At 62.1% G+C, this 22,483-nt stretch overlaps 1 protein-coding gene across 7 annotated transcripts; it reads right to left on the reverse strand.

The window, feature by feature from the left end:
* Window positions 1-93: 93 nt before the first annotated feature.
* On the reverse strand, window positions 94-22,235 carry LTBP3 (latent transforming growth factor beta binding protein 3). 7 transcript variants are annotated; one of them, XM_045023263.1, is made up of 28 exons: window positions 21,548-22,234; window positions 17,294-17,626; window positions 16,650-16,880; window positions 16,291-16,413; window positions 14,214-14,306; window positions 13,139-13,261; window positions 12,783-12,941; window positions 12,363-12,548; window positions 11,661-11,677; window positions 11,329-11,413; window positions 10,982-11,077; window positions 10,487-10,612; window positions 9,822-9,953; window positions 9,416-9,544; window positions 8,821-8,940; window positions 8,328-8,450; window positions 7,812-7,934; window positions 6,088-6,207; window positions 5,374-5,502; window positions 5,106-5,273; window positions 4,670-4,753; window positions 4,109-4,237; window positions 3,618-3,755; window positions 2,141-2,281; window positions 1,577-1,738; window positions 1,207-1,287; window positions 832-963; window positions 95-532 (listed from the first exon to the last, which is right to left on the reverse strand). In XM_045023263.1, the coding sequence occupies exons 1-28, from the start codon at window positions 21,795-21,797 to the stop codon at window positions 378-380; spliced, it is 3,888 nt and encodes a 1,295-aa protein (XP_044879198.1). In that variant the 5' UTR covers window positions 21,798-22,234; the 3' UTR covers window positions 95-377. The 7 variants fall into 7 exon arrangements, with proteins under 7 accessions (XP_044879200.1, XP_044879198.1, XP_044879199.1 ...); XM_045023264.1 differs by having other exon boundaries at window positions 16,291-16,396; window positions 16,650-16,885; window positions 21,548-22,232; XM_045023267.1 differs by having other exon boundaries at window positions 16,291-16,396; window positions 17,294-17,408; window positions 21,548-21,679.
* Between the last annotated feature and the right edge of the window lie 248 nt (window positions 22,236-22,483).

Consider the following 22,483-nt stretch of genomic DNA (forward strand, 5'->3'; position numbering starts at 1 on the left):
GCTTCCTTTGTCACAGCACCCACTGTTGGGGGGCAGTAGCTGCAGAGTCTGCCCGCCCCCACCAATGCAGACAGCACAGCATACAAACACCTAGCCGAGAATCCACTCCTGCAATTTAATTAATTCATTAGCTTCCTTCTCATTATTTACAAGGTTGTTGGCTTTTGCATACCTGGTTCCTACAGAAATGAGTGCAAATAATGCAGCCCTAAAATAATGCTAATAAACAAATCTTGCAGAGGGAGGAAAACCCAATAAAATGCCCCATTTTTAGCAATTAAAAAATATTACGTTCCCCCCCCAACAGGATGTGAACCCTTAGCGACAGAGTCTCTCTCTTGTGTCAGCTGGCAGCGCCCCTGGTGGGTGACAGGGAGCTATCGGCGACGCTGGGGGATGCACATGCCCCCATGGTGGCGGGATCGGACAAAGCCTGGCTTGCAGGCACAGCGGTACGAGCCATTGGTATTGATGCAGCGCTCGTTCTTGCACAGCAGGCCTCGCTGGTTCAGCTCCCGGCACTCGTCGATGTCTGTGGGTGGGGAGAGGGAGGGAAAGGGTTAATGGAGTGGCTGTGGTCTAGAGCCTGAGTATGGTTCTTCAACCTGCATCCCCCAACAGACCAGGCACAGAGAGACAGCTAGCAGCACTGTATGTGAAAGGTGAAGAGGGAAGAGAACCCAGGAGTCCTGGCTCCCAACCCCACCCCTACCCCTGCTCTAATCCACTAGACCAGACTCCCGTCTCAGGATAGTACTCAGGAGCCCTGGTGGTGTGGAGAGCACATCCCTTTGCAGTGCATGTAATTCACAGGCGGCTTGGCACTCTTACCCAGGCAGCGGATGCGGGTGGCGTCTAGCTGGAAGCCTGCAGGGCACTCGCAAACTGCACCATGGTAGGTCCGGACGCAGCGGCCGTTCAGGCAGTGACATTCATCTGAATCCTCCTCTGAGGTATCATCCTCTGAGAGGGGGGTGAGGTACAAAGGTGGGGGGAACACAGATGAGACCACAGGAATGGCAGGGAGCCTATTTCCATGCAGCTGAAACTGTGGGAGGGGGCATGTGATCCCTTGTCTGGCACAGAGATGCAGCTGACTCTGGGGTGGGGCACAGGGGGCTGTTCATACAGGAACCCTTTGGCCTGCAATGAGATGCAGCAACCTCTGGGATGGGCATGGGGGCTGTGTATAGAAGGATCACTAACCTTTGCGGGACTTGCCCAGGAACAAGGGACTGAGGTCCCAGAAGGAGTTGCTCTCGCTCTGAGATGGCTGACACTGCTGCCCTGCAAGGAACCACAATGAGCCTGGGACACATAGCAGTGAATCACATCCCATCAGATCCTGCCCAGTGCAATCAGAGCCAGAGCCCCCAGAGGGGAAAGACCCTGAACCCCACTCCCCGCCCCCCTGAGCCAGCCAGTCCCCCCCACTGTGGGGCCAGACAGGAGCCAGCAACCTCCAGAGGGGAAAGGCCCCATACCCCACTCCTCATCCCCTGAGACAGCCAGTCCCCCCACCCTGGGACCAGACTGAAGGCAACAGCCCCAGAGGCAGGCTGGTCATGAGTGCTACCTGGGCTGCGGGGGGGGCATGCACGGCACTGGAAGCCCCAGCCTTTGCCGTAGCGGCAGCAGCACTCCTCATAGGTCAGGTGGTAGCCGTTGAGCGGGGAGGCACACATGCTGTCCTCCCCCCGGTGCTGCCAGCAGATGTCGCGCCGATCGGCCGCCCGGTCTGCCAGGGCAGAGAGAAAGCAGGGGGAGCCCACAGCACCATCCCAGCCAGCACCCGCAGGAGACACTCCCACAGGGCCTGGCATGCTGGAGGGGCCCTTGTGCACACCACCACACTCACTGCACACCCAAGCAGGCGCACACTCACACACAGGCACCAGCAATTACAGGGGCACACTCACAATCTTCGTAACCACCATGGTCACAATCAGTGAGGTGCTCACACTTACCCTGCCTCACAATCAGGAACACACAGTCACCCCTGCTCACACTCTGACACACACACACACTCACTCATTCACACTTGCCCCCCTGCTCACTCACATAGTCAGGTTCACAATCCCACCCCACCCCCCACTCTCCTGGGCCTGTGCAGTAGCACTCAGCCCTGCGTACCCCTCACCTGCCTGCATGTCGGGGAGCTGGCATTCCTTGCCACTGGGATCCAGCATCCAGGGCAGGCTGCACTCACAGTAGAAGGAGCCCAGCGTGTTGATGCAACGCCCATGCCGGCAGGCTCCAGGGTCCCGGCACTCATCCACATCTGCAGGACCAGGGTACAGTCACAGGGCATCGGGGCTTGACAAGGTTGCCATGGCATTGGGGACTAGCAGGGATCGCTATGGCACCACCAGACTGACAAGGGTCACTATGGCATCAGGGGCCAGCTAGGGTCAACATGGTAACACTGCACCTGATGAGGTCGCTATGGCATCAAGGGCCAGCCGAGGTCATCATGGTAACTCTGCACCTGATTGGGTTGCCATGGCATCAGGGGCCAGGAGGAATCACCATAGGCGCTAATGCAGAGGTGGGCAAACTACGGCCTGTGGGCTACATCCGGCCCACAGAACCATCCAGCTTGGTCCCTGAGCTCCTGCCTCGGGAGGCTAGCCCCCGGCCCCTCCCCCGCTGTTTCCCCTCTCCCACAGCCTCAGCTTGCTCACTCTGCCACCGGTGCAATGCTCTGGGTGGCGGGGCTGTGAGCTCCTGGGGCAGTGCAGCTGCAGAGCCTGGCCTGACCTGGTGCTCTGAGCTGCGCGGTGGTGACGGCATGGCCCGGCTGTAGCGCTGCCAGCCACCGGTGCTCCAGGCAGCACCATAAGGGTGCACGGAGCAGGGGGGGTTGGACAGAGGGCAGGGGAGTTCGGGGTGGTGGTCAGGGGCGGGGGTGTGGATAGGGGTTGGGGTGGTCAGGGGGGAACAGGGGTTAAATGGGGCAGGGGTCCCAGGGGAGCAGTCAGGAAGGAGGGGGGCGGTTGGATGGGGCAGCAGGGGGCAGTCATGGGCAGGGGTTCCAGGGGCAGTCAGAGGACAAAGAGAAGGGGTGGTTGGATGAGGCAGGGGTCGCAGGGGGACCATCAGGAATGAGAGGAGGGGTTGGATGGGCCGGCGGGGGTCCTGGGGTGGTCAGGGAACAGGGAGCGGGGATGTGTGGATGGGGCAGGAGTCCTGGGGGGCCGTCAGGGAACGGGGGGGTTGGATGGGGCAGGAGTCCGGGGAGGAGGGCAGATAGGAGGTGGGGGCTGGACCACAACCAGCTCCCCTAACCGTCCCTCCATACAATTTACAAAACCCGATGCGGCCCTCAGGCCCAAAAGTTTGCCCACCCCTGCTCTAATGTCACAGGCTCAGTGGGTTGTCATGGCACCAAGGACCCCAAATTGGTCATCATGACACCAAGGGCAGGAAGGGGGCATCTTTGCTCGCAAGTCCGCGCCCCACCAATGTGCCCCCCACCTGGGGAGGAAGGAAGCTCCGTCCCCAGCATCCCACCTGCAAAGGGGCCAGGAGGAGGTAGGGCTGTGATGGGGCTGCCCACCTGGCCAGGGCCAAGGCTCAGACCCAGTGAGCTCATGTCATGTGTGAAGGGGACTCACCGATCTCGCTGGGTGCCAGGCACTTCTTGTGGGTGGAGTCATAGATGGCAGGGGCAGGGCAGGTGCAGACATAGGCCCCCCGCGTGTTCTCACACAGCCCGTTCACGCAGTTCGACTCATCCAGGCACTCATCCACATCTGGGGGCAAAGGGCATGGCTCAGAGCCCAGCCCCTCCTGTTGGCACCTCTCCCGGGCACCTGGCCCCACCCCAATCACAGTCAGCGCCCCCTAGAGGGGAAGGCCTGGGTCCCATTCCCCCACCCCAAGCCAGCCAGTCCCTCTGCCAAGGCCAGATCACAGCAGCGCCCCCTAGAGGAGACTGGTCCCATGTCCCATTCCCCACTCACCCCCCTGAGCCAGCCAGACCCCCCACCAAGGCCAGATCACAGCAGCGCCCCCTAGAAGGGCATCCCTGTCTGCCCCCTCCACTTCCCCCAGCTCTAGACCAGGGTATCTGCCCGCCTGAGCTGATGCCACTCGCCCTCCTCACCCACACACTCGAGCAGGTTGCCATCGTAGTAGAAGCCTTGCTTGCAGTAGCACTCATAGCCCGGCTGCGTGTTGATGCACTTCCCCTCCTTGCAGATCTCCTCCCTGAACAGGCTGCACTCGTCAATGTCTGCAAGGAACCCCGGGGTGGGGAAGGGGGGCTGTTTATACAGGGATCCCTCACCCAGCACTGAGATGCAGCTGCCTCTGGGGTGGGGTGCAGGGGCTGTTTATACAGGGATCCCTCACCCAGCACTGAGATGCAGCTGCCTCTGGGGTGGGGTGCAGTGGCTGTTTATACAGGGATCCCTCGCCCTGCGCTGAGATACAGCCAACTCTGGGGTGGAGTATGGGGGTTGTTTATACAGGGGTCCCATGGCTGGCACTGAGATGCAGCCGTCTCTGGGGTGGAGTGTGGGGGGCTGTAATGGCCAGGTAGCAGGGTTGGTATCCCTGTGACTTGTGGGGGGAGAGTGCAGGGGAAGGTGTAACCTTGGCTCCTGATCCCCCAGCCGTCGAGTGCAGGCGCCAAGCAGATCAGGGCGCGGGCCCTGGCACTCACCCCGGTGGGCGGGGATGCCATAGTTCAGGATGTTGTCATCCAGGATGAATCCTTTCCCGTCAGGGCAGAGGAAGTGGAACTCAGCTGCAGGGGAGGCGGGTGACATGCACATTGGGGAAGAGGGATTAATGTCTAGACCAGGTATTCCCTCTCCCTGCCCCATGGATCAGACCTTTGGCCCATCCAGCCTGGTATCCCCCCCTCCCTGCCCCCACATCAGACCAATGGGCCCATCCTGCCCAGTATCCCCCCACTCCCTCCATGGGTAATGCCTTCCTGACCCCCCCTCCACAGCTGGATTCTAGTAGTTGCCTTGGAGCCTGGGGGTTGGATGTTCACAGTCACACCATGTCCAGTAGCAGGTAGTTCCACGGTTCACTGGTGGCAGTGGGAATGGGGGAGGGTGGCATGGAGGAGGGGGTAGAGTGTGTCCCACCTGAGTTGGGCACGGGACAGGGGTAGATCTCACAGTGGTCACCCCAGCCAGCCCCCAGTGAGCAGCAGCACTCCTGGCGGGTGATGTTGGTGGCCAGGACGCTGTCACAGAAGACGGTGTCATCGAAGTTCAGGTAGCATTCCTTCTTGTGATCGGGGGGCTGCAGATCTGAGGGGCAGAGGGTAAATCAATCCCACAGTGCCCCACCCTGGCACCAGATCAGAACCAGTGCCCCCGAGAGGGGAAGGCCCCCCCGTCCCACTCTCACCCTCACAGCTATGTTGATCCTCAGATAGGGTGTATCCCTCATCGCACACGCACATGTACGAGCCGTCCACGTTCTCACATGTCCCGTGGGGCAGGCACAAGCTGGGGTCCAGTGCACACTCGTCGATATCTGGCAGGAGACCAGTGGGAGATAGAGGCAGGGGGTGTGCAGTGGCACACTTGCTGCACAACCACACCTGTGCCCACTCAGATACACACTCATCCACGCCACAAACCTGTGCCCCGTGTGTGTCACCCTACAGTACACTAACTCACACTCACGGACACTCACACCCAGCTATACACACACACAGGCTTGTACTCATTCCTTTTCCAGTGTGCCACGCTCACTAAGACACACATGCATGGGCCCTTGCAATGCTTTGTGCAGCTCCACACATTCTGTCCCTCACACACACCCTGGTATTCGCTCTTACTCATGGCAGGCCCAGTTTGCAGCATATCAGGCTCACACTTGGGCACAAGGCATTCCTGAAGCCTAGTGTTTCACGTGCCTTCCTACCCCGCCATGCCCAGACTTTCCTACCTCCCCGTGTGCGATGTCCTTGTGTTGCCACACACAGCTGCTCACACTCGGTGCAACATGCTTTCCTCACTGCGTCACACTCCTGTGTGTGGAACACCAGACTCCTGGCATGCCCTGCCCGCACACACCTGGATGCTCACACTTGTCTGTGCCACACCCCCACCTCACCTTGGCACTTCCTGCCGTTCACCAGCTTGTACCCGGCGCGGCACAGGCAGCGGTAGGAGCCCACGGAATTGACACACTCGCCATCGATGCAGGCGGCCGGGAAGTCACATTCGTTAATGTCTGCAACATGGAGAGCTGCGGGGTGAGGGAGCCACTCCCAGCCCCCACCCCACGTGGCCATCCATCCTGGTCCCCTTACCCAGTGTCCCTCAGGACATGGCCATCCAACCTGGCCCCCTCACCCGCCCCACCCCTCCAGACATAGCTACCCAGCCTGGCCCCCTTACCCAGCCCCACCCCAGACATGGCCACCCAGCCCCCTCACCCAGCCCCCGCCACATGGCCACCCAGTCCAGCCCCATTACACAGCCACACCCTCACACAGCCCAGTCCCCTCACCCAGCCCCTCCCCAACAAGGCCACCCAGCCCAGCCCCCCCCCCAACCCCCCTGACATGGCCACCCAGCCTGGTCCTGTTACCCAGCCCCACCCTGGATATGGCCACCCAGCCTGGCCCCCTCACCCAGCCCCCCCCATGGCCTCCCAGCCCAGTTCTCTGACTTAGCCCCCACAACGAGGCGACCCAGCCCCGCCCCCCCCAACCCCACCCCACATGGTCACCCAGCCAGCCCCCATCACCCAGACCCCCAGAGATGGCCACCCAGCCCAGCCCCCTCATTCAGCCCCCTCCAGACATGGGCACCCAGCCCACTCCCAATCCCCCCCAGACATGGCCACACAGCCCCCTCCCAACCCCCACCCCCAACATGGTTACCCAGCCCAGACCCCCACACATGGCCACCCAGCCTGGCACCCTCACCCAGCTCCCCTGACATGGCCACCCAGCCCAGGCCCCTCACCCAGCCTCTCAACATGCCCACCCAGCCCAGGCCCCTCCCCCAAGCCCCCCTCCCCCACAACATGGCCACCTAGCCTGGCCCCCTCACCCAGCTCCCCTGACATGGCCACCAGCCTGGTCCCCTCATCCAGCCTCCCGACATGGCCACCCAGCCCAGGCCCCTCCCCCAAGACCCCCCCCCACAACATGGCCACCAGCCTGACCCTCTCACAGCTCCCATGTCCACAAACCCCTCCACCCAGGGGCGGCTCTACCTTTTTGGCCGCCCCAAGCAGTCATGCCCGGGAGGCGCCCCGGAGCCGCGGGAGCAGGGACCTCCCGCGGGCATGACTGCGGAGGGTCCACTGGTCGCGCGGCTCGGCTGGACCTCCCGCAGCTGCGGGCGGTTCGCTGGTCCGGCGGCTCCAGTTGAGCTGCCGCAGGCATGCCTGCGGGAGGTCCAGCCGAGCCGCGGGACCAGCGAACCGTCCGCAGTCATGCCTCCGGGAGGTCCACTGGAGCCGCCGGCCGAGCGTCCCCTCCGCAGTCATGCCTGCGGCAGGTCCGCTGCTCCCGGGACTCCGGTGGACCTCCCACAGGCATGACTGCGGCAGGTCCGCTGGCCCAGCCTGCCGCCCCCCCGGGAAAGGGCCGCCCCAGGCGGGTGCTTGCCCCGCTGGGCTCTGGAACCGGCCCTGCCTCCACCCAGCCCCTTCACACAGCTGCTCTACTCCCACAGGCAGCCCCACCGATCTGCTGACCCCCCACTGAGCCTCACTGCCCACAGGCAGCTCCCCGGCCCAGATCCCTCACCCTGAGCCCTACATGCCCCCCAACCATCAGCTTAGCCCCCTTCACCCTTCCACCCCATGGCCCAGCCCCTCACCTTCACAGCGTGGCCTGTCCTTCACTGAGTGGAAGCCGGCTGGGCACTGGCACTTAAAGGAGCCCAGGGTGTTGACACAGACCCCATTGGGGCAAAGCCCCCCATCCTCACACTCATTCACATCTGCAGGGAGAGAGAGAGGAGGGCTGTGAGTCAGAATCCTGGCTTCTGTCCTCCGATCTGGGAGGGCAGGGGTGAAGTGGTTAGAGCAGGGGGGCCCTGGGAGGGGAGGGGGTGCGGTTCTTAGAGCAGGGGGCTCTGGGAGGGAGTGCAGTGGTTAGAGCAGGGGGCCTGGGAGGGGAGGGGGTGCGGTGCTTAGAGCAGGGGGGCTCTGGGAGGGGAGTGGGGTGCAGTGGTTAGAGCAGGGAGGCCCTGGGAGGGGAGGGGGTGTGGTGGTTAGAGCAGGGGGGCCCTGGGAGGGGAGGGGGTGCGGTGCTTAGAGCAGGGGGCTCTGGGAGGGGAGTGGGGTGCAGTGGTTAGAACAGGGGTCTCTGGGAGGGCAGGGGATCTAGTTACCCAAGCAGCTCCGGGCATTGGGCGCGGGCGCAAATCCCTCCCCACAGGTGCAGCGGAAGGAGCCGGGCAGGTTCTCACACCAGCCGTGTTTGCACGGGGTCTCCTCGGAGCACTCATCCACATCTGGGAAGACACAGATGCTGAACCCCAACCCTGCCCCCCCCACAACTTTTGACCTGCAACCCAGTCCCTTGCAGCCAAGTTTGGTCTGGGCTGAATATCCCCCAGCCCACTGGGGACTGCACAGGGCACCTCTCACCACGGGGGCATGACAGTCACACTCCAGATAATGCACCAACCCCAGCATGACAGTCACACCCCAGATACTGCACCAACCCCAGCACTAGGAGGAGGAGGGTTTACTGGGTTGGAGCCGGGAGCTGGGAGCCAGGATTCCTGGGTTCTGTCCCCAGCTCTGAGAGTAGGGTGGGACCTACTGGGTTAGAGTGGGGGCTGGGAGCCAGGACTCCTGGGTTCTGTGGCCAGCGCTTACCATAGCAAATCCCATGCTGGCCCCGGAAGCCCGGAGGGCAGGGGCTGCATTTGTAGGTGCCTGGCCGGTTCTCACACTTCCCGTCAGGGCAGGTGCCGGTGTCCAGGCACTCATCAATGTCTGTGGGGAGAGAAAAGGTGAAGGGTGAGGGGCCTTTGGGGGAGCCCCACAAGGGGCAGAGCACAGGGCAGGGTCCTTGAGGACTCAGCAAGCCCTCTGGCAAGCAGGGAGTTGGTTTGTTATTGTACAACTCTACTTGACAGGTTGTTGTGAGAAGGGTTGCTCAGGGGCGCTGTCTTCTTGTTCTGAGGTCTCGTGTAAGCTCTGGGCCTAGACATTGGTTTGCTATTGTAGGGTTTCTCGGGGCACTGGTTTGTTATCGTAGGGTCTCTCTCAGTAATTCTGGGGCTGTGTGCAACTGTTTGTTCTTGTTGGGTCTTTGGAAATTTCTGGCTTTCACTACTGCTCAGGCTGCACACATCCACTTGTTATGATAGAATCTCTCAGGGCCGTTGGTATGTTATTATAGGGTCTCTGTCTCCCAGGCTGTTGGGGCTCTCTCCTCCCTCCCCAGCCCAGCCCAGGCAGCCCTTACCTTCGCAGAGGGGCTGGCGGGAAGGCTTGAGACGGTAGCCGGGGTGGCATTCACACTTGTAGTGCCCAGGGTAGTTGACACAGGCTCCCCCATCCCCACAGATGTGGGGCTTGGAGCATTCATCGATGTCTACCGGAGAGGTGGGTGTGAACAGGGTAGAGGAAGGGGGACAGGACTTTACCGATCACCCCTTCCCCCCCACCAACTCCCTATCCATCCCTCATGCCTCCTTCCCATCCCCCATGCCCACTTCCCATCCCCCAGCCCCCCTTCCCATCCTCCAGCCCCCCTTTTCCACAGCCCATCCCTCCACCCCTTTCCAATCCCCCAGCCCCCGTTCCTCCATGCCCTGTTTCCCCCAGCTCCCAGCAGCCACCCCGCCAGCCCCTGCCTCTGGAGTGCTCACCCACGCAGGAGCGCACGCCCTTGTGCACCTTCAGCTGGTACCCCCGGTTGCAGTGGCAGTTGTAGGAGCCGCCCGTGTTCATGCAGACGCCCTTGCCGATGCCACACGGCTCCGCCTCACACTCATTCACGTCTGTGGCAGGCGGGGGGCGGGAGGGAGAGAGAATGACTGACTTCTGCCATGCCGGGACGCTGGCCTGTCACAGCCCTGGCCACATGCGTATTTCAGGGGCCGGGGTCACAGGCTTGCATGTGTAGTTGTGCATGTGTTGCAGGCCTAACCACCAGGCCCAGCGTGCGCAAGCAGGGTGGGTGTCTCAGACTTCCACAGACCGACTTGCGGGTGTGTCACACACCTATTGTACAGCTGTGTGGTCACGTCGCACGCCTGTTGCGCAGCTGTGCGGGCATGTCACACACCTGTTGCGCAGACACACGTGTGTCGTACCTTTGCATACAGGCTAGTGGGGGGCATAACAGACCTCTATATGTAGGCATACCCGGGGGTCACTCCATCATATCAATGCTTGTGATCCTCCAGGGCGCTGACACCTCTGTGAATTCAGCAGGGTGGGCGTGACATGCCCCCCACACTCCCAGCCATGCACATGCCTGTCCCTGTGCATGTGTCGCACGTCCACAAAGGAGGGCAAGGCAGCATGTTACCTGTGCAGAACCTGCGCTGGGCATGCCAGCGGTAGCCCGGGTAGCAGATGCAGGTGTAGCCGGACAAATTCATGACACACTCTCCATGGCCACAGATATTGCGGTTCAGCTTGCACTCATCCGTCTCTGCAGGGACAGACAGACGCAGCCCGGGGGGGATCAGGACGAATGGCTCAGACATAGGAACCAGGAGATCTCTTTCTCATAGATCCCCAGAAGAGCCAGGAGTTCCCACCCCTAGGGCGGCTGCGATAGCAGCTCGCAGGGACCACACTGCATCGGACCGGAGCGCTCAGGAGACATCGTCAGCCTGGAAAGGACTTGGGGGACCCCCTGAAGAACATGAACATCGCTGGAGAACATTTGGGGTTCACCCCCGATAATTAAGGGGAGGCCCGAGCAGGGAAGTTTGGTCCATGAATGTGAAATTTCTCCCAAAGGGGAGGGGGGGAGGTTGCTGGCACGCAGCCCCCACCCCTGCCATGAGGCTCTCACCTGTCACCTGCGTGGGTGCGATCTCCACGGCGCTACGCGTGTATTGATCCGGCAGCACCTTCTGCACCATGGCAGTTGTGGGACGGGCCACCACCTCTGGGACCCAATGGAGACAGAACAGGGTTAGCAGCGCTGTGAGCTTCCCCGCAGCAGTGGCCAGCCGGGGGCTGCAGCACTGCGAGCTTCCCCGCATCAGTGGCCAGCCGGGGGCTGCAGCGCTGCGAGCTTCCCCGCACCAGTGGCCAGCCGGGGGCTGCAGCGCTGCGAGCTTCCCCGCACCAGTGGCCAGCCGGGGGCTGCAGCGCTGCGAGCTTCCCCGCACCAGTGGCCTTTCTTCCATCACTCACCAGGGTAGCGGGCGCCCAGGGTGGCTGCACTGGCATAGAACTGGTCCACTGACTGCTCCTCTGAGTTGGTCCGATATGCCGGCAGCTGGAGGGGGAGTGGTTAAACGGTGGGGGCACCTGCTCCTCTCCACTACCCAGCCGGGTGCCCTATTCCTCCCTCTGCTTCGCTTCATTCCTCCCCTTCTCTCGTTCTTTCATTCATTCCTCTCCTCCCGCCTTCTCGCCCACCACCCTCCAGCACCTCCTTTCCCACTCCCTCCATCCTCCCCTCACACCCGCATCACCCCTCTGCTCATCCGCTGCTCCTCTGCTGCTCTGGAGGTCCTACTCACCATGGCCGTGGTGACAGCTGCAAGAGACAAACACAGGGCCGGGGGTCAGATCCTGCCATGCCAGGCTGAGAATGTGAGGTTCACCTCCTGAGAGCGGGGCGTTTGCTCTGGGAGCAGGGTCTCCCAGCTCTGGGATTCTGGGGGTCTTAGATAACAGGGTGTACCCCTGAAAAATAGGGTTTGCCCTTAGAGAATTTGGGGTAACAGCTCTGACAACATGGGCTTTGCCCCCTTACATTTGGGGATTTGCCAACAAAGAAGGGAGTAACAGCTCTGAGAAAGTGGGGTTCACCCTTACTGAATTTGGGGTGCTCCAGAGAACATGGAGTTCACCATGGGAGAATGTGGGGGACACCTCTGTGAGAACATGGGGTTCACTGTTGGGGAATGTGGGCTTGTCCCTCGGAGAATGTAGGGACCTCCAAATTATCTGTCTGTGAACCCCACATTCTCAGAGAGGGTTCACAGTGGGAGAATTTGGGGTGCAGCCCCTGGGAATACTGGGGCTCATCATAGGTCAATGTGGGGTACAGCCTGTGAGAATACTGGGGTTCACCATGGGGCAATGTGGGGTACAACCCCTGCAATTACTGGGGTTCACTAGGGAAAGTTTAGGGAACCCCCATGTCGTGGTGAGCAGAGTGCCAATGGCACCTCCCTGGCCCCCGTGCCCAGTCCAGCCTCCTCCCCGGGGTCTCTGACCTTCGGACTCCTGAGAGTCCCCCTCGAGGGGCGGCAGGCTGGGCAGCTCGTGCTGTTGCTGCAGGTCCGTGGTGCCGTCGGGGTGGATGTGCAGGGTGAAGTCGCTCTCCCCCTGGATGGTCAGGGTCTGGTGGGATGTCAGGATGTGGTAGCCCTTCCCTGCTGGGCAAATCTCCTTGAAGGCAGCTGCCAGATGGGAGAGGAGACAGGTTAACACTGGTGCTGCAAGCTTCCCTGTGGCAGTGCCCCAGCCAGGGACCACAGCACTGTGAAATTCCCTGTGGCAGTGCCCCAGCCAGGGACTACAGCACTGCGAAATTCCCTGTGGCAGTGCCCCAGCCAAGGACTCCGGCGCTGCAAGCTTCCCCCTGTCAGTGCTGTGGCAGATACTCCATTCCCGCCCAGTTTGTGGTTCCTTACCTGCGCCATCAGCCGGGCAGCGCTCGCAGCGGGCCCCCCAGGCCTTGCCAACGCTGCAGCAGCACATCTGGCGGGTCAGCTTAGTGGGCAGTGGGTGCTGACACTGGAGCTCCGGGCTCACCAGCCGGAAACACAGGCTCTTCTCCCCCGACTTCTCTGCTGCAACCCCGGGAGAGACAGGGTCAGTGCTGCTCCAAGCCCCTCCCCTCATCCCCCCACCCCCAGCTGGGCACCCCAGAGAGACACTGAGCCCCCATCACCCCCCCAGGAGATAGGGTCAATGCAGCTCCAAGCCCCCTGCCCAACCCTCCCAAGCCCCCTGACCCCCCCAGCCTACCCCCGGTCCCCCTACATACGGACACACTGGCTGCGGGATGGGCCCAGCATGTGGCCAGGTTTGCATGCGCAGCGAAAGCTGCCCTGGGTGTTGAGACACTCGCCATTCTGGCACACGCCCTGCATGGCACACTCGTTAATGTCTGCACAGGGAGAGAGAGGGGTCAGTAATACAATGACATACAATACAATGCACACACAGCACAATAAGCACACACCCCACGGGGCACACTCATAAATGTCTGCACGGGGAGAGAGAGGGGTCAGCAACACAACGACACACAACACAACAACACAATGCATGCACAACACAACACGTATACATCCCACAGGGCACACTTGTTAATGTCTGCACAGGGAGAGAGAGGGTCAGCAACACTAGGATATACAACACAACACACACACCCCACAGGGCACACTCGTTAATGTTGGACCTCAGAGTTATATTTCATATTTCTAGTTTCAGTATCACAAGAGTGATACTAGCGGTAAATATGCCCAATGGCCTGTGATGGGATGTTAGATGGGGTGGGATCTGAGTTACTACAGAGAATTCTTTCCTGGGCGTCTGGCTGGTGAGTCTTGCCCACATGCTCAGGGTTTAGCTGATCGCAATATTTGGGATCGGGAAGGAATTTTCCTCCAGGTCAGATTGGCAGAGGCCCTGGGGGGGTTTCGCCTTCCTCTGCAGCGTGGGGCACGGGTCACTTGCTGGAGGATTCTCTGCACCTTGAAGTCTTTAAACCATGATTTGAGGACTTCAATGGCTCAGACACAGGTTTGATACAGGGGTGGGTGGGTGAGATTCTGTGGCCTGCATTGTGCAGGTCAGACTAGATGATCATAATGGTCCCTTCTGACCTTAAAGTCTATGATTCTATGTCTGCACAGGGAGAGAGAGGGGTCAGTGACACAAGAACATGCAACACAACAACACAACGCACACTCCCCACAGAGCACACTCATTAAAGTGTGTTTGGGGAGAGATGGGTCAACAGCACAGCACAGCCCCACACACGACACATTCCCACAGACACAACACACACACAGAAGCAGGTCTTCAGTCCCCCCACCCAGGGAGCGCCCGCTGGGTACCCTGGCAGTGGGTGCTGTTCAGTCTCTTGTATCCCTGTGGGCAATCACCCCCGTGCTCCCCTCGGATCGGGCCTGTCTTCTGCACCCCCGAGTCTGCAACACACAACAAACCCCAGAGGGAGAATCAGCGGGAGCGAGGATGCAGCGTGGCGTACAGGTGAGGGCAGGACTCTCTGGGTCTAGCCTCAGCTCTGGGAAGGGAGTGGGGCCTAGTGGGTTAGACCAGGGAGAGACTGGCACTCAGGACTCCTGGGTTCTATCCCAGCTCTGCCACTGACCTCAGGCAAGTCCCATTCCCACTCGGTGCCATTCCTTCCCCTCTTATTCATTTGTCTAGACATTGAGCCTGACAGGGCAGACACTGTCTCTTGTATCTGTGCAGAGCCTGGGGCAGGGCCCTGACCTCAGGCAGCGGGGAGGGGGCTATGAGAGTCTGCACGGCACCTAGCCAGACACGCCCCAATCTCCAGCTGGGTGGGCTATGGGGGTCTGCATCACCATTGCAATACAGACACCGCCCAGCACGGGTGCCAGACGCTTGCACAGACGGCGGTTTGGACGCGCTGCCTCTTGGCCCAGGGTCTCTGGCTCCTCGCCCCCCGCAGCAGCGGCCCCGCTGGGGGTGGTGCTGGGGGAAGCAGTGATCAGCTAGCCAGTGCTGCGCCGGTCTCACTACCACAGCCAGGCCAGCAGGCGCAGGAGGCGGGGACATGGGATGATGTTCATTCCAGCAGGCGTGTGTGCAGCCAGGCTGCTCCTGATCTGTCCAAGCTGGGGAACATTGCGGGGGGGGGGGGGGACAATGGAAAGAAAGACTGAGAAGAAAGAGAAAGAGGCGCTGGGGGGACGCTGGGGATGAGGGGGGTTGTCCCAGTGAGATTCAAATGGCAACAGAATTCCAAGGGACCATGGGAATTTATTAACCTGAGAGACTCACCACCACTGGCCTGTGCAGAGGGCAGGGCTGGGAAAAGGGTGAGGCATTATCACAACTCACGCAGGCAGCAGAGGCAGGGGGAACAGAGACAGCCCCCCACCCCCCGAGTCACTGCTGGCTACTGACTGACGGGTAAGGAGAAACTGCCCCCAGGGGCAAGTTAGGTCAGAATGCCCGGCTGAGAACTCCCCCTGTGCTCCTGCCTCACTCCCCACACTGCCCCCTGCTGGGAGAGGCCAGGGCTGGAGTAGCCAGGAGCTCCCCCACAGCCAGTTCCTGCCTCACTCCCTGCAGTGCCCCCTGCTGGCAGAGGCCAGGGTGGCAGCACCCGTGCACTCCCTCAGGTAACAAACGGTTCCATTCTCCTACCCCACATGCTCCTCTCACCCCCAGGGGGCAGGCAGCACTTCCCACAGGGATGGGTGGGTGGCAGCTGCAGACGGGAAGAGCCGAAGCGTGATGAAAGGGAGCGGGCGGGCCTGCCCAGCCGGAGAACAGGGAGCCAGGCCATGAAGCACATTCTTGGCTACCTCTAACACAAACACCCTGCGGCTCACAGATCCCCGGGAGCTGGAAAAGCCATTGAGTGGGAGAGCCAGGAAGGGGGGTTGGTGCGGGGGGAGGGGGAGAATGGAGGGTTGGAACCTGCCACCTGATCCATCCCCTCCCTATCTTAGCCAGCTGGGCATAGGGCACTGTGCCCTGCATCCCCCGCCATGGTGCCCTGGAAGCTCTGGGAGGGACTGGTGGGCACTGCCCAGCCAGCGCCCAAGGCGAGATGCTGGAATGTGGCAGCCCAGCTGGCCACAGCCTGGCTACGTAAGGCCCCATCCAGGCTTCCCGTAAACCCTGTGCCAGGCTGGGAGAGGTCGGCGCCAGGCCAGGGGGACAAGTGGGAGCACCAGCCAAACACCAGCCCTCACAGACCCTCAGTGGGTCCGTCCTGGCTCCCCCCGCAATGGGCAACCCCTCTTGGCTAGCAGAAGGGCTGCAGGGTCACTGGCTGGGGGAGCTCCTGGCTACTCCGGCATGGCTTCTCCCAGCAGGGGGCACTGTGGGGCGGGGACAGGAGCACTAGCAGGGGGCGGGCCACGGGGCTTGTGAGACTGTACGAGGAAGGGGGCCACAGGCATTACTTACACTGCAGGTGGGGGCATTTGTGGCACTTGTTCTGCCCCCAAGAGGTGCCGATGCTCCCGCAGCAATCCTCCTGCTTGGTCAGGCCTGGCAGGGGGTTGCTCCCACACTGAGAAACGGTGCCCCCCATCGCCGGAGAGAGAAACGACAGGCAAGTCAGACCACGACGGCCACCTGCCCCTGCAGCACAGCACCCCCTGCTGACCCATCACTGCTCCCTGCAGCACAGCGCCCCCTGCTGACCCCTCCCTGCAGCACAGCGACCCTACTGACCCCTCCCCGCTCCCTGTACCACAGCACCCCCTGCTGACTCCCGCCCCCCTCCCTTCAGCACAGTGCCTCCTGGGGAGTGGGCAACTCACAGATTGCTTGGGCAGGGTCTCCTGGAAGCAGCGTCCCAGGGGTTTGTGCGTGTGGGGCCGGGCATGGGGTGTGGGGGGTTTCTGGCCCATGGAGCTCTGGGCCGGGTGCTGGATGAGGTGGTGCTGGGCGCCCGGCCCGGTGCCCTCGGTGCTGATGCTGTCGATGCGGTGGACCTGCACGGAGGCATCGGGCGGGTGGTGGACGCGCACATTCAGCAGAGGGGGGTGGACCTGTACTGGAGTGGGGCCCGAGTGGGTGTCAGCACATGGACCCTCCCCTGACACCCACCTCCCCAGGCAACAACACCTGGCACTTCCCCTAAATGAGAGATGCCCCCCGCCATTAACCCCCTGCCCCCATCACCCCTCTGCCCAATCATTCACCCCCAACAACCCCTGCCCGCCATCACCCCCACCCACTCACCCGTCTCTTGCCCCCATCACCCCATCACTCCCCTGCCCAATCATTCACCCCCAACAACCCCTACCCCCATCACCCTCACCCAGTCACCCCTCCCCTGCCCCATCATCCCCTCACTCCAAGTTACCCTGTCACCCCATTCGCCCTATCATTCCCTCCCCTTGCCCTCCATCCCCATCACACTCCTCAGACCCACCCCCTCCCCGTTCCCAGCAGCAGTTACCTTCAGATGAGTGGTGCCCAGGCCCCAGGGGCACCATGAAGGTGGAGTGGCTGACGGTGGCTTTGGGGCTGTGGCCTGCGGGTGGCTCCCCAGCACCATGCGCGTCGGAGATCACCTGCACGGCGTAGATGGCGTGTTTGCTGGAGCCCGTCTCACCGGCCGGGCCCTCGAGGGGCCCCAGCGCTGCCGACTGCAGCAGCTGCTGCCCCCCCTGGGCCTGGGCCTGGCGGCTCGCAGGCACCTGACAGAAGCGCCCCGTAAACTCAGGGGGGCAGAGGCAGTGGTTACGGGATGTGCACTGCCCACCATTCATACAAGGCAGCGGGCACACCACTGGGGGGAGAGAGAGGGAGATTAGACCAGGGACCCCCATGCTGCCCCCACTGCCGCACCGCCTGTGTCCACCCTGCAGCCGCCTGGCCCCACCCACCCGCAGCCACTCCCTGCTCTCTGCCCCCACCCCATCCACCTCCTGCTCCCTACCCACCCACCTCCTGCTCCCTGTCCCTGCCCCACCCACCCCCTGCTCCCTGCCCCCACCCCGCCCCATCCACCTCCTGCTCCCTACCCACCCACCTCCTGCTCCCTGTCCCCACCCCATCCACCTCCTGCTCCCTACCCACCCACCTCCTGCTCCCTGTCCCTGCCCCACCCACCCCCTGCTCCCTGCCCCCACCCCGCCCCATCCACCTCCTGCTCCCTACCCACCCACCCCCTGCTCCCTGTCCCCACCCTGCCCCATCCAACCCCTGCTCCAGGGCACACACGGGGGGAGCCGGTGGGCAAGCCAGGGCACATGCAGGGGGGAGCCTGCGGGCAAGCCAGGGCAGATGCGGTGGGTGAGCTGGCAGGCAAGCCAGGGCACACATGGGGTTGAGCTGGCAGGCAAGCCAGGGCACACACGGTGGGGGCAGCCGGCGGGCAAGACAGGGCACACGTGGTGTGGGGGAGCCAGCAGGCAAGCCAGGGTACACACAAGGTGAGGGGAAAGCTGGCCAGAGCACAAGAGGCAGGAACTCTTCCTTGTGTGAGTCTGTGATCTCAGCCGGGCCTCCAGGGACTAATGTAACACCAATGTGTTAACATCCCTGTTAGTATTGGAGCAGCACCTGGAGGCCCTCGACCAAGATCAGGGCCCAGTGAGCTGGGTGCTACCCACACACACAACACCGAGATCAGGGCCCTGTGCGCTGTACGTACACACACACGGGATCAGGGCCCAGTGCGCTGTACGTACACACACACACACACACACACACACACACACACACACACGAGATCAGGGCCTAGTGCGCTGTATACAAACACACACACACACCTGAGATCAGGGCCTGGTGTCCTGGGCGCTGTACACTGTACACACACACACACACGCGCGATCAGGAACCATTGTGCCAGACACTGCACAGACCCATGGTGAGAGACAGGCCTTACAGTCTAAATAGACACAGGATGGGGGGGACACAGGCCTGGAGGGGGGAGGGGCTCACCCGAGGTCACACAGGGTGTCTGTGGCAGAGGCAGGAAAAGAAGCCAGGTCTCCTGGCCCCAGGGCCTTAACCACAAGCCCTTCCTCCCCCACATCCTTCCCCACAAACCCACACAGGATGAAATACCCAGCTGAGGCCATCCAGGCGGGAAGTGACATCCCTCAGGTCACAGAGTGAATCAGAGCTGGGGACAGAGCTCCAGTGCCCTTACGCCCAGCCCCCCTGCTCTAGCCACTAGACCCCACTCCCCTCCCAGAGCCAGCAGTCCCAGCAAACACCACCATCCCTACACTGACTCCCAGGCTGAGGCTGGGGTTCCAGCTGTTTTGGTTTATTTCCTTGGGTGGGGAGTTTGCAGGGGCAGCTGAACAGCCGTGGCTCAGGGGAGAGAGTGGTGCTTATATACCCGGTTCCCAGGCCCAGCCAGCTGCCCTGGCTCAAGCGTGGGTGACTCAGTGTTGGAGCAGAGATTATCCAAACACTCAGGACAATAACAAAAGGACAGCGAATGGCTCCTGCGGCAGTCCCATCATCGGAAAGGCCGACACACTGCGCACTCAGGGCTTCAGATGTGGCCACCTCTGGGGTGGGGCGTGAAGGGCTGTTGATCAGCCGCACACCATGGTAGGACAGGAAGTGAAGGAGAATCATGGTGTCCAGTTGAAAAAGTGCACTGGGGTGGGAGAGGGATTTCAGGGACAGAGAAAATTGTGAGTCGGGACTGAGGGATTGTGTGGCAGAGCTCAGGGCTGGGATAACAGGGGGCTGCGAGTCGGCACTGGTGGGCGAAGGGGGGTCACCTGGCGCCTGCTCCAGCCCCCTCACTTCCAGCAGTGACTCAATTTCATTCCCTCCCAAGTGCAAAGTCAATAAAGGCCGCGGTTTCTGGAGCCTGAGGTATTTTTAGTCTTTTTGTGTCACTGAGACAAAACGGGGGGGGGGGGGGGGTGGGGACATGCTGGGATGCGATTGAGTGAGGGGAGCAGGGGAAGCTGGAGGGAGCAGGGTGTGTGTGGCTGGAGCACATGGTGGGAGGGGGGCTGGATGGAGGATGGGGTGAGGTGCATGGATGGAATGCAGGGGTGCATGGGGGTGAATGGGAGCAGGCAGGGAAGGGAGGGGTGTTGGGGGAAGGATGGAGCCCGGCAGGGATGAGTGTGGAGGGGAGGGACATGTGGGGTGGGCCAGCTGGGAGGCAGGGGGAGGGTCTCCCCAGGGGTCTGTGACTGGGTGACTGGAGGGGTTGAGGTCTGGGTCAGACCCACAGTGGGGAGGTAGAACTTGTTCAGCAAGGATCAAAGAGTTCCCCTCCAAAAAAATCCTCTCCTCCCCTGAACCTTCCATCCCTCCCACTCCCACACCCAAGGCTGGGTGCAGGTGCTGGGCCCGCCCTGGGCCAGGAGGGGATTTTCTGGGCCGAATCCAGCCCAGTTCTGGATTCAGTTAGCCTCAGAGGTCATTCCACCCCCAACACCAACTGTCCCCCAGCAGGAGGATGAAGGGGCACCAGGGATCTTTCCTCCAGCTGGGGGGGGGCGGGGAGGGGGGCTGGCATGGTGCCTGGCAGGAGGGGCACCAGCATCAGCTGAGGAATGTTACAAACCAGGGAATTCGCAGAGGGAGCTGGCCCAGGCTACTGTGAGTGCAAAGGAGTGTGCATGTGAGAGCACATGTCCGAGTGTGTGCCAGTTGGGGTGTGTGTGAGAGTGTGTGTGGGAACCTGCATGAGTGTGCATGGGCAAGCAAGATTGCACACACGTGCGTGTTAGATTGTGTGAGTGGGTGTATGCATGTGCATTTAATTGTGTTTGTAAGTGCACATACGTGCGTTAGACTGGGTGTGTTAGCTTGTGCATATAGTAGATTGTGTGGTGTGTGCATGAGATTGCATGTGTGCAAGTGTTAGATTGGGTGTGTGTGTGTTAGATTCCTTGCCTGTGTGTGCATTGGATTCCATGCGTGTGCGTGTGACGCATGTGTGTGTTAGACTGGAGGCCGGCTGCCGGAGGTGCAGGCGTCGGACGGGCCCCAGGGGACGGAGCTGGGACGGGGCCATTCGCTGAGGCGAGATTTTCCTCCAGCCATGAACTGCTGCTGGAAGAACTGCCAGGGGAGAGGGGAGAGTGCGCACACGGCTAAGTGAATGGCAAGCGTGCAAGCCTCTGAGTGCTAGTTAGTGCGCCGGCAAGTGCCCACGGGAGGAAATGCGCCCACTTGAGCACGACGGTGGCACAATCTGCGAGATTTGTGAGTGTGCAAATGTGTGCACAGACAAGGGGCCTGGCCACGCACCGTGTGTGGGTGAGGGACTGGGGGCCTCTACTGGTGTCGGCATGTCAGGGGCACACGCATGTGAAAAGAAGCAAGTGACAGGTGGAATGGAGCCATGTGAGCAGCTCCGTGTCCAAAGTGCACCAGAGTGAGTGTGCAAAAGCCTGCGTGCAACCGATGCTGGTGAGACAGGTGTGAGCAACACAGGTGAGTGCAGCCACACAAGCAGAGCCTGCATGCTGACGCAGAGTGGAAATCAGGGAGATGTGTTCCAATAGCCCCTCATTCCCCATGCCCCTGATCTGCCTCCAGCACCTCCCTCCACCCCAGAGGGGCTCTCCAGTGCACCTCCTCCCCCAGACAGCTCCCCCATCCCCAGTGCAGCTCAGTCCCCTCCCTGGACAACCAAAGCCCGCAATGCCCCTTTTCACATAACTGTCAACCCCTGCTGTCCCTCCTCCATGCCCCGGCCTGTGCCCCGTGCTGTGCTCACCCACGCGGAAGCCCGAGCCGGTCAGGGTGTCAGCCGAGTGCCCGTTCTCGCCGATCAGGGTCATGTTGCTGCCCTGCTTGCAGGTGTCCCGGCACTGGCCCTTGAGGCAGGTCCGCTTGCAGACCAGCGGGGCGAAGACCACCTTGAAGCGCTCCCGCGCTACGGCCGCCCGATCGGGCGCTGCAGGCTGTGCCCCGGGGGCACAGAGCCAGGGCAAGAGGAGCACCCAGAGTGCCAGCCCCCGGGGCATCTTTACATCGTCCTCCAGCCCCGCCCTGGCACCAGCCGCCTGGCAGGCGGTCAGAGGGGGCGAGGGAGCCCCTGCAGCCAAGAGCCAGCACAGACAGCTCAGCCGCCCAGGGCCCGCCTCCACACTCCTTCCCGCAGCTCCTTCCTCCCCTTTCCGCTGGCCCGGGCACAGGGAAACAAAGAGGGCGAGGATGGAGGGAACGGGGAAAGGATCGGCGAGGAAGGAAGGAACGAAACCCTCGCTCCCCTCCCCGAGCCCCCTTGGCCACCCCGCCCTCTCTCCGGTGCCTTTTCTCCTTCCTTCGCCCCCCCGGGCAGACACGCTCTGCCCCGCTCCGGAGGCCCCCGGCGCCACCCCCGCCTCCGGCCGGCGCCTGGGCTCCCCGCGCCGCTGCGGACGGAGCGAAGGAGAAGGGAGAAGGGGAGCGGCGCAGGGCCGGGATGGCGGAGCGAGGGAGCGAGACGGGGCGGCTGGCCGGCCGGCTGTTTGTGCCGCGCTCAGCCAATCCCCGGCCGGGGGCAGGAATCTGGGCCGGGGGCCAAGAGCCAGGGCTGGCTCCGGGCAGCAGGGCGGCTCCGAGGGGCTCCCCCCCCCCCGCCCCGGAGCCCTGCCCAGGACACGGCCACAAGGGGGCGGGATGGGCAGAGGGGGGCAGCACCCCAATCGGAGGGTCGTGGGCTGGGGGG

Source organism: Mauremys mutica, chromosome 7 (genome assembly GCF_020497125.1).
Source record: "Mauremys mutica isolate MM-2020 ecotype Southern chromosome 7, ASM2049712v1, whole genome shotgun sequence".
Taxonomy (NCBI): Eukaryota; Metazoa; Chordata; order Testudines; family Geoemydidae; genus Mauremys; species Mauremys mutica.

Coding starts and splice junctions, on each gene's coding strand:
- LTBP3 (XM_045023263.1), bottom strand. CDS start 21,797: ATGCCCCGGGGGCTGGCACTCTGGGTGCTCCTCTTGCCCTGGCTCTGT. Junction 11,078..11,328: donor CCTGGGCGCCCGCTACCCTG/GTGAGTGATGGA, acceptor ATTGGGTCCCAG/AGGTGGTGGCCCGTCCCACA. Junction 8,451..8,820: donor CCAGCATGGGATTTGCTATG/GTAAGCGCTGGC, acceptor GTGTCTTCCCAG/ATGTGGATGAGTGCTCCGAG.